Consider the following 11,875-nt stretch of genomic DNA (forward strand, 5'->3'; position numbering starts at 1 on the left):
AAAAAAAAAAAAATTTAATGAAGAAAAGCTAGTGCTAGTCTTTTGTGTGTATTTCTCTGTCCATGTTCATACGCTGTGAGGGAAATATTAAAAGCAAACAGGCACTTTCCTGTGCTTGTGCCAGCAACTCTCAGCCCTGGCTGCCTGGCCGGCCATGCACTGGAGGGCAATGGCTGACCTGTTTTTATCTCATGGCGTCTCTCTGACTCAGAGCTCCAAAATCTCTCCATCCAGCTCACTAATTTCCCACTGGCTTGGTTGATACCATGCCAAACCCATGCTTCAAATCCCCCACAGCCTTTGTGGTGTACCTCAGACAAGCCCACGCCTTGCCTCGTACCTTCTCTCTTGAACCTGGATGAGCCACCATGTGAAGGGAAACAGCACAAACTTAGTTCAGAAACTAAGTCAATCGCTGGGTGCAACAACTAAAATCTTAACTTGTAAGCCTTATTAAATCTAAATCCTCCAGTGGCGAATCTTGACAGATCCACGGTTGAAACCTAGATACACCCATTATTATATCCTGTCCTCAAACTATCCCCATCCAAAAGGACCTAACTCTCCCCTGCTTCCTCTCTTCCTCTGTCCAACCTGGAAGTCCCTCCTACTCGACCAGTGATTGGCTCCTTTATTCATTAGGGGATTGGTTCACAAGAGTGAGTTTGTGATTCACTCCTTGTCCTCAGCTCCTCCCAGGAGAGCAGAATTAGCATCAAAATTCAAACAGCACCAGGCCCATCCACAACATCATGCTTCAAAGACAGCAGGTTGACTGTTGAGTGCCTTCCTTGATTACTCTCGACATTCATTCACTCATTCATTCATTCATTCATCTTCAGGCAGGGTCTCATTGCAGCTCTGGCTAGCTTTGAACTCCCAGACATACATCTGACTCTGCCTCACAACTACTGGGATTAAAAGGCATTCACCAGCCGGGCAGTGGTGGCGCACGCCTTTAATCCTAGCGCTTGGGAGGCAGAGGCAGGTGGATTTCTGAGTTCGAGGCCAGCCTGGTCTAAAGAATGAGTCCCAGGACAGCCAGGGCTACACAGAGAAACCCTGTCTTAACAAACAAACAAAAACAACAACAACAACAACAATAACAAAAAAGGCACTTACCACCACACCTAGCCTCTGCATTTTTTTTTTGTATTTAATTTTATCATTTTTAATTATATGCATGTTTGTTTACCTATATGCTGGTATGTGCACATGAGTGCAGGTACCCTCTAATGCCACAGCTTGACAAATTCGGACTGAATTTTACCTTTGGAAACAAAGACTTATTCTTATAATATGTAAGTCGTGCTGTTCACACAAAAGCTAGATTCTTATCATGTAATACCATTTTTTGCTTAAAGTATATGGGAAGAAAAAAACCCTCAAATCCTGATGTTCTAACACTAAGTTACATGCCTCATATTTTTGTTGTTGTTTTTTTTTTCATCTGTGTCATCTGTGAGACCACTTATATGCCTTTGACTAAGACCAGGTATAGTAACAACTTGGAAAATTCAATTACTTTTAAAGTCTTAAAATATCAGAATATGACATTTAGTTGAAGAATGAAGTTCAGAGAATAAAAGAAAAAGACAAGAAGGAGTGTATATCTTTTAAACACTAATGTGTAAATTGTGCTGGTCACCTGAGATGGCAGAATGGTAAACTTTTTTTGTTTTTGAGACAGAATATTCTGTATTCCAGACCAGCTCCAAATGTGTAGGTAGCCAAGGATGACTTTGAACTTCTGACCTTCCTGCTCTCACCTCAGAGAAGCAGAATTCCAAGCACTCACAACCACAGTGTTTTCTATACTTCTGGGACTGAACCCAGACCCACATGTATGTTAGCCAAACGTTCTACCTAAATTCCCAGCCCCTCTGAAAATCTTTTATAAACAAAAGTATTTAGTTAGGAAAGTACTATTGTTGGACTTACCCCCAAATTCTTTTTCGTCCAAATAGAAGTCAGCTAGATCCTTATCACGTGATACCATCCTTTGTTTAAAGTATGTGAGAAAAAAACAAACCCTGGTCCCATGTCTCTATGCAATCAGAAAGGGAGACTATTTTGATAATTTTGATTAATAATTATGACCATCACACTAAAAGTCCAAAAGTGGCAGTTTTGTAAAGATGAGTTGCAATAGGACCTATAAAAGCATATGGGCAGACATTCTCTGCTCTCTCCAATAAAATCCCTTAAGAACCTTTAAATATATCTTCTATGTATGCAAAGCTTTGTAACACTCTATGCTTTTCAAGGCCTACACATTAGGATATCTGATGTTAAATTTCTTAAATAGTATCAAACAATCATAGATTTCAGAAAGATCTTTAAGTACTGGAAGCCTATCAAGGTATGCTCATTAAGGTTTTCTGAATTCCTAGTTTTCACAGGGAATTGTTATTAATTTATTTCTTTGTCTAAGGTAGGGACTGAACCTAATGACCTTGAACATGGGAGACATGCAAGGCTATTTATCCATTGCCCTACTGTTGAGCTATATCCCCAGCCCTGCGAAGAATGAGTTTTATCATTAGAAACAAAGACCTGTTCTTATGTCAGAAAGCTCCCCTGGGTTGGCAGAGCTTTTAATTCCTCTTTCCACTCCTTCTTTGAAGGTCTCTAAAGAGAAGCAGTGGCCAGGACAGGATCTTTGTCTAGTTCAGGCTAGCCTAGAATTCACTGTATAGCCTCAACTCTAGATAATCCTCATGCTTCAACCTCCCAAATTCTGAGATTATAGGCCTGAACCACCACACCTTCCTCTTTCTCTTTCTATCCTTCTCCCCTGCCCATTCTGTGTGTGAGTGTGTATGTGTGTGTGGAGTATATGCATGTGTGTGCAGATGCCCATATAGGCATGTGTGGAGGCCAGAGATGGAGTCGAGTATCTGGCTCTATTTTAGGCATGGTTTCTTACCAAATCTTGAATTCACCAATTGGCTAGACTGATTGGACATTGAGCCACCAGGATCCTCTTTTCTCAGTTCTCCAGCTCTGGCATTACAGAAGTACACTGCTATGTTCAGCTCTTTTATATGGGTGCTGAGGATTTGAACTCAGGTCCTCATGCTTGCACAACATGCAGTTTACCCATTAAACCATGTATGCACTCAACCTGTCCCCAGAGAAGAAAGTTTTAAACAAAAATAATAAGTTATGTTAGGATATTTTAATATATTTTTTACTACTTCCATTTAAAAAATATATACAGTGTTGGGCATACAGCTCATGCTTGCAATCCCAGCACATGGGAGTCTGAGGCTGTCAGATCCTAAGTTTGAGGCCAGCCTGGGTTACATAGTAAATTCCAGGTTAGCCCGGCACAAAAATTTGTCTTATCTGGTTCTTAAGTTAGGTCTCTGAAGCTCTCTCTGTCTTACAGTTGATATAATAAAATTTTGTTAACTAGTTATTAGTCACAATCTTTGTTAGTTTTTCTTAGACTCTGACTTTGGTCCATCAGCAGTGACAAATTTGTGACTGGTGTCTCAGCTCCACCACATGGCAGATTTGGGAATTGTTTGCTTTCCAGCAGACAAGGACCTGCTTGCCTAGTGCTGGGGTAAAGGCTTGCCCTGCCACACCCAGCTTGCCCTATGACTCTCCTGCTTGCCTTTGGAAGCTCTACCGTGCCTCTGTAGTGGCCTGCATTACTTCCCATTCCCACCAGCATTTCAGAAGAGGTCCTCGGCCCCCTACATCTTCACTAACATTAGTTGTTTGTTTTCTTGATGAGAGCCATTCTGGCTGGTAGAAGGTAAAAATTCAGTGTGGTTTTGATTTGTGTTTCCTTGATGGTTAAGGAGGTTGAACAGTTTTTTTATTGGCCAGCAAATAAAAGTTTTGATATTTCCTTCTTTTCCCCTTCCTATGACAGTCTCTGCATTAACATTATTACTCCAATCTAAGAGATTCATGTGACAATGTTTATTCAGGCAACTAACTTGTATCTTTTTTTTTTTTTTTTTTGGTTTTTCAAGACAGGGTTTCTCTGTGTAGCCCTGGATGTCCTGGAACTCACTCTGTAGACCAGGCTGGCCTCGAACTCAGAAATCCACCTGCCTCTGCCTCCCAAGTGCTGGGATTAAAGGCATGTGCCACCACCGCCAGGCCTCAAAAGATAGCTTGTATCTTTTGAGGATTATAAAAGTTATATGTTGCATTCATTGTGTTCCTTTAGGGAAATGGGAAATTGCTTATATACCCAATTTACACATATATATATATTTTTACTTTTATACATTATATGTAGCATATGAAAGTGGCTGGTACAATTTGGGGATTCCCTCTTCAAAGTCTTCAGTTTATCAAGTCTATGCCATAGAAAGTAAAAACTGGGGGCTGGTGAGATGGCTCAGAGGGTAAGAGCACTGACTGCCCTTCCGAAGGTCCTGAGTTCGGATCTGTCTTAGTCAGGGTTTCTATTCCTGCACAAACATCATGACCAAGAAGCAAGTTGGGGAGGAAAGGGTTTATTTAGCTTACTTCCACATTGCTGTTTATCACCAAAGGAAGTCAGGACTGGAACTCAAGCAGGTCAGGAAGCAGGAGCTGATGCAGAGGCCATGGAGTGATGTTTCTTACTGGCTTGCTTCCCCTGGTTTGCTCAGCCTGCTCTCTTATAGAACTCAAGACTTCCAGCCAAGGGATGGCACCACCCACAAGGGGCCCTACCCCCTAGATCACTAATTGAGAAAATGCCCCACAGCTGGACCTCATGGAGCCACTTCCCCAACTGCAGCTCCCTTCTCTGTGATAACTCTAGCCTGGGTCAAGTTGACACACAAAACTAGCCAGTACAGGATCCCAGCAACCACATGGTGGCTCACAACCACCTGTAATGAGATCTGATGCCCTCTTCAGGTGCCTCTGAAGACAACTACAGTGAATTCCGCTGGAGCAAGCGCGGCCGGAGCTCAATTCCCAGCAGCCACAAGATGGCTCATGGCCATCTGTACAGCTACACTGTACTCATACACATAAAATAAATAAATACATATTTTAAAAAAAGAAAGTAAAAACTGGAATTATAATTATGCTACTATAAGACTTAGAATATACTTTAAAATATAATAAAATGAAGTTTTTGTTTACTCTAAAAATTCTAAGATACTTCAAATTGGGAGGTTATATATTCTAGCATCATTGTATATGTTTGATAGACCCATACCTCATATATTGGCAAGATCTTTAAAATGTGGAAGAAGAAAAAGGAAGAAGGAAAAGAAAAGACAAAAACCTTGTCCTAATTCTGATACTATGTCTGTTCTAGATCATTTGTTGAAATGTCCAAACATTTTGAACAATAATATTCCCCTAACAAAATAAGAATATTTCTAATAGTAAAAGCAATCCAAATGCCTGTTAAGAGGTACATGATTAATATTCATACGTTTATCAGTTATTAGGTCTGGGAAAAAGTAGGCAGTGGTGGTGTACACCTTTAGTTTCAGTACTCAAGAGGCAGAAGCAGACAGGTCTCTGAGTTTGAGAACAGTTCGATCTACAGAGTGAGTTCCAGGACAGCCAGGGTTACACAGAGAAACCCTGTCTCAAAAAACAACCCTCCCCCCAAAACCTCCAAAACCCGAAAAACCAAATTACCAAAAAAAAAACAAACCCCAAAACCAAATAGCTTATAATGTATGTAAATTACATAAGTAATGTATGTAATATATATGTTAAAGGACATTGTAACTGGAGCCCAGTGGCTGGCTTTCATCTCAGCACTCAGGGTATAGGAAATAATGGTAGGCGATCTCTGTGAGTGTGAGGATCTGTGTCATGAGTTTTACCCAGCCAGAGTTATAGAGCAAGACTCACGAAATAAATAAGTAAATAGCAACATTCACAAAATAAATAAATTAATAGATAAAATAGCAACAACAACAACAACAACAACAACAACGCCAGCCAATGTAGGTTCTGGAGGGAAACCACAGGAAGGGCAAAATCAGGGAGAAACCTGAACACATAATTAAAAATAAAATCTTAAAATAGGAAAATTTAAAACTTTTTTTGGGTAGCGTGCATGATATTGTCTTAGGTTTTCTATGGCTGCAACAAAACACCATGAGCAGAAAGCAAGCTGAGGAGGCAGGGGGTTATTTGGCTTACACTTCTATATCAATGTTAAAGAAGTCAGGACAGGAACTCAAACAGGGCAGGAACCTGGAGGCAGGAACTGATACAAAGGCCATGGAGGAGTATAGCTTACTGGCTTGCTCAGCCAGCTTTCTTATAGCTCCCAGGACCACCAGGGATCAAACCACTCAGAATGGGCTGGACCCTCCCCCATCGATAACTAATTAAGAAAATGCCCTACAACAGGTTCTTATGGAGGCATTTTCTCAGTTAAGGTTCTCTCCTTTCAGATACCTTTAGTTTGTGTGTCAACTTGACATAAGACCAGCCAGCAGAGCTATGTTTATTCACATGTGTCTGTAAGTACATATGGAGAGGAGAGGTTGATGTCCAATGTCTTTCTCTATTGCTCTCTTCTGTAGACATTGAAGTAGACTCTCTCCCTTGTGCCCAGGACTCACTGGTTCAGCTGGATAGATAGCCCAGAATTCTCTGTCCCTGTTTCCTTAGCCTTGTGAACCCAGGTAGGCTGCTGTGCTGGCCCAGTCTTTACTTAGATTATGTTATGAGGACTCCAATCCTCATAGTTTTGCAGCAAGCACTTTACCCACTGAGTTATCTTTCCAGCCTATGACAAGAATCTGAGACTTTGAAAGGATTTTAAAGTTAAGATCATAGAAACGTCTTATTTTATAACTGACCAGAGATTCTATGTTTTGCAGAGTTTATTGATGGGTTATTAGAAGAAGGATGGCTTGAATCCATGCCTCTTGCTCTCTCACTTCTTCTTTTTTTTTTTTTAAGATTTTATTTCGTGTATATGGCAAGTACACTGTAGCTGTCTTCAAACACACCAGAAGAGGGCATCAGATCTCATTACAGATGGTTGTGAGCCACCATGTGGTTTCTGGGAATTGAACTCAGGACCTTTGGGAGAGCAAGCAGTCAGTACTCTTAACCTCTAAGCCATCTCTCCAACCTACTCTCTCACTTCTTTATGTCGGAGGCTGGCCTCGAATTTGTGACAAATCTCTTGCTGCAGCCTCTGGAGTTGCTATGATTACAGGTCTAAGCCACTATGCCTGGCTCCTTCTGCTTACCTTTGAACAGGAGAAGCAGAAAGCATCCACTTGAGGACAACTGTATGCCAAGAGAGTTCATGCAAGCCTTGATGCTACACTACTTACCTTCAAATCTGAGACCTGTTGTTTATTACTTGTATGACCTCGATGAGGTAGTTTAACTGCTCTGTGCCTCAGTTTCTTCCTCTGTAAAATGAGCTCTCAGATTTGTGGTAGAGATTAAATGGATTGACTTACTTTTATTTTTATTTTTATTTTTTTGGTTTTTCAAGACAGGGTTTCCTCTATATAGCCCTGACTGTCCTGGAACTTACTCTGTAGACCAGGTTGGCCTCGAAGTCAGAAATCCACCTGCCTCTGCCTCCCAAGTGCTGGGATTAAAGGCGTGCCCCACCACTGCCCGGCTAGATTGATTTACTTCAAGTACCTAACAGTACAAGGCATAAGCAGCGACCAGGAATCTCAGTACTATTTAGCACACATTCTCTAGTTGCTGATATAACCAAGATTAGCTGGAGCCAGCAGTTTTTATTTGATTTGCATTTAAGAAGCAGAACCCAAGGCCAGGAGTGGTAGTACATGCCAGTATCCCAGCTCTCAGGAAGATGAGGTCATGCTATGAACTCAAGGACAGCAAGACTGTCTCAACAGACATGCTCACAACAACAACAAAAAACAAAACAAAACAAAACAAAAACCTTTCATCTGAGGCAGTGTTTGTATCTTGACATTCTGTACAGAAGTCCCGGTTTTAGTTTCTTTTGCAAATTGGAAGCCCTGATATTGTTAGGCTAAAATTCTCAGATTCTCAACTGGCTGGTTGCAACATTGTAGCTGCCCCCCACACAGTAACTTTACTTTGCCTTGTAGTTCCATACTTGATTAAAACAACCCTTGTTCTCAAGGAACTCACAATCCTATAGGTCACCGACACTGGCTGAATACAGCCTCATAGGAAAAGAAAAAAAAAAAACCAGACAGAGTATTGTCATCGAGTGAGAGCATCTGAAATGGTCCCCGTGGTGGTGATGGTGCTGGTTTGAATGTGTTTGGTCCAGGGAGTGGCACCATTAGGAGGTGTGGCCTTTTTGGAGTAGGTGTTAGAGGAAGTGTGTCATTGTGGTTGTGGGCTTTAAGATCCTCATCCTAGCTCCCTGGAAGCCAGTCTTCTAGCAGCCTTCAGATGAAGATGTAGGACCCTCAGCTCCTCCTGGACGCTGCCATGCTCCCGCCTTGATAGTAATGGACAGAACCTCTGAATCTGTAAGACAAGGAGCAAGCTAAGAAAGGAAAAATATTTAAAGGGTGCCGGCAAGTATAGTGGAGACAAATCTTTTGTTCTAGGAGATAACAGATTCCATTCAGCTAAATTTAAGTCTAGGTGTGGTGGAAGATCTCTGAGCTTAAGGACAATTTACAGAGCAAGTTCCAGGACAGCTAAGCTTCATTCTACTTCCTGGTGTCTCTTTAATACCTGAACCATATGTTTTGTTGACAAAATGAACATAATACTGACTCCTACCTCAGGGCTATTAAACTAAAAATTCAACTCCTCTAACCCATGCCGTGAATTTACCAAGAAAACCTGATAAAGAGTGAAAGTGGTCAGTTATAAGTTACGATTATTACGGTAGTTTCAGCGTCGTTCCTTGTCCGTGTAACCCTGTCTTTGGGAAAGAAATGACATCTTTTTAAGTCAAACATTTATTTTTCATTGGAACCTGAAATTAAATCAACGGGTAGCTTCTTCCATTAAAAAAAAAAAAAGTAAGAACACAAGATTGAAATACTAAGATAAAACTTCTCCTCTTTAGTTTTGGTTGTAAAAATTTCAAGATCAATTAAAATTTCTTTGTGAAAATCATTTCTTACACATACAATTCAATTTAATAATTTATTAGCCGTAATAAAGGTACTACTAGTGTACAAGAGACGATTCTGTAACCCTCCAGGCTCACAGAGTATGCAAAGACCCTTTCAGGCAAAAGACCTTTTCACATTTTGAGTAGCTAGGAGGATCAGATAACCAATTGGCGGGAAAAGGATAAGTACAGACCGAATCCGCACAATCTGTTTCTGTTTAGTTTATAAACTGCGTCCCAGGATGTCAGCTTTCCTGCCTTGTGGGACTTGAAGTCCGAAGTGAGAAGTGATTAAGGCAGCTCAACCTTAGAAACCCACAGCCCCTGATGCTCTGAGGCCTAAGGACTACAATTCCCGACACACAGCGGAAGGCCGTGCCGTAATCAACGGCAGTCAATCGTTCGCTTGCAAGTTAAGCCACGCCTCCAGCTCGGGACGGCCTTGGCCAATGGCAGAGCTCGCAGCGCACAGCCTGCGGGTTAGGTTGTGAGGCTCAGGCCGGGGGGTGGGGAGGAGTCGAGGGTTTCGGAGCGAGCTCGGCGACCGGGTGGGTCCGGGCGTTCGGCGCGCCCTTCACTGAAGCGGCAGTGGCCGGGCTGGGAGCAGGGAGTGGGAAGCGACGGCGCGGCTGGAAAATGCCGGTCCATTCCCGAGGGGATAAGAAGGAGACGAATCATCACGATGAGATGGAGGTGGACTACGCGGAGAACGAAGGGAGCAGCTCCGAAGACGAGGACACCGAGAGCTCGTCGGTCTCGGAGGATGGGGACAGCTCAGGTGCGCTACTCAGCTGGGCGGGGATGCCGGGTCCCTTGCGCCGCGCGCACGACAGGCCGCGGCGCTCACGCCGGGCGGTGCGTCCTGCTGCGAGCACGGGGCGGGGAGATGGGGAAGGGGCGGGGACTGACTCGGCCTCTGGCACCAGGAGCTGTGGGGCGCCGGGGGCTCCAGCTCCGGCTCCCGGTGGGCTGGGTGCCCGCAGGCTTTGGAGACCCGAGGCGATTCTGTCCACCTTGGGGGCCCGCCCTAGGGTCACCTCGCAGTACCCTGGGGCTACCGACTCCGGAGTGGAATGTCCGGCTGGCTGGTCTGGAAGACTGGAAATGTCCCTTAACTCATACCACCGACCTCTTTACTGAGTAGTCTTTGCAACCCTTGTTCCATGGGGGCCGAGGATAGATTTGCCTTGGTCCTTGACGGGCTTGCAACTCATTAACTTTAGCTTGCAGGTTAGCCTCTCACTAGTACTTGGAAACTCTCCGGTTCATAGTAGGTCCCAAAAGTTTTCAAGACGAAGGGACCAGCCTGACGGATGACTTCGAATCTTTGTCAGTTTTTAATCTGGACGATGTGGGCAGTGCGGACATTCCCAGAATCTTCGAGTGTTGGTTATTTTGTAACTTTGGGCTGTTTCTGACCCCTTGTAAGACTTTAATACTTGTCATTCCAGAACGAATGGAATTGATTTCCTGGATCTTTCTCTGTCTAACCATATGACGGACTGAGAATGGCTTCTTTGTCTAACCCTGGTTTTGGCTATATACATGGAAGCACTGATAACAGGTTAATGACAGTGTGGCATCGCTCCGCACCTTTTTGTCAGGTTTGTCTGTCAGAGTATACTTCTTCGTGGCAAGAAGGACGTCAGCAAGTCAGCCGTCCAAAAGTAAATATTTATGAGGGAGAGTTTTTTTACTCAGCATGAGCTATAAATTTATAGTTATCTTATCTCCGTTGAGGAACAGCATTTTGTTTACTCAACTGGACCGTTGAACACATGAATTCATGGTAGTTGTGACTGTGCACAAGACTGTGCACAGACAAAAATCCCAGTATGGAGAGGTAGAGGTGGGCATGAAGTTCCACCGCTACCAGAGGAGCTGTGGGCATTTGTTAGCATGACCCCTGGTAGGCACCCACACACCAGGGCAGGGCCTTGGGGGAGGAGCTGGAGGAGTTGGGGGAGGGGAAGTGAGTATGTTCAGATATTGTATAACATTTTCAAAGAACTAATAAAAATATCTTTAAAAAAAAACCTCCCTGTTGTAAGTTACCACTTGATTAAGTTGCCAAATAAAGGACTGAATGTAAATAATGTCTTGGAGGTAGGAGCTTGAGGAAAGACTCCAGATGTGTGTGGTCAGCACATTTAGTGGAGGAAAGGGCCTTGTTTTGAAGAGTTTGGGTTGGGATAGTTAAGGTGGAAAGTTCATATAGGAGAAGGAATGTAAGAAGAAGTGCAGAGGCCGGAGTTCAGGACTTATTGAAGAATGAGAAAACCAGTTTGGTTGGGAGACCAAGAAGCTTGAAAAGGCAGAGTGCTGTAACTGTGAGAGATTTCAAAGCAGGCAAAAACCAGACTCTCATCGGTGCAAGTTTAGGAGTAAGGTAAGAGGAAGCTCAGATACAGGGAGAGGGGTGGTGTAGCTTCAACTCTGGCAGAAAAAATAAAATATGGAGATGAAGATAGAAGGTAAAGTATTTTGAGCATATTGCTTTTCAGTATGTGCGCTATTTATATAAGAATGTCCAAACTGACAGAAGGAAATGTAGTCTTCGAACAAGCCTGGGATGAGAAAAAGAATTCTGAGGTCATCTGCCTAGCTAGGGACATGGGTGAGATCTCAGAATCAACCAGTTTAACATGAAGTAGGGATTAAGAATCATGTTTATACTCTGTATACAGTTCTTGGATCTAAAAAGTGTTTTGTTGTTGTTTTATTTTGTTGGTGATATAGAGAGGGTCTTGTTGTGTAGCCTAGGAGCAGAGCATTTTTAAATCCAAGCATTCTTGGTTTCTTTTGTTGGTTTTTTTTAAGATTTTTTTTCTTTTT

General features: G+C 42.9%; 1 protein-coding gene across 1 annotated transcript in view; it reads left to right on the forward strand.

Annotated features, from left to right (window-relative positions):
* Positions 1-9,481: 9,481 nt before the first annotated feature.
* Brms1l (BRMS1 like transcriptional repressor) overlaps positions 9,482-11,875 on the forward strand; it is a 33,407-nt gene continuing 31,013 nt past the window's right edge. Inside the window, exon 1 of the mRNA XM_031356128.1 lies at positions 9,482-9,818. Coding sequence (XP_031211988.1) covers positions 9,677-9,818 — 142 coding nt within the window. The 5' untranslated portion in view covers positions 9,482-9,676. The remainder of the gene's footprint in view (positions 9,819-11,875) is intronic.

The sequence above is a fragment of the Mastomys coucha genome, unplaced genomic scaffold (genome assembly GCF_008632895.1).
Source record: "Mastomys coucha isolate ucsf_1 unplaced genomic scaffold, UCSF_Mcou_1 pScaffold6, whole genome shotgun sequence".
NCBI lineage: Eukaryota > Metazoa > Chordata > Mammalia > Rodentia > Muridae > Mastomys > Mastomys coucha.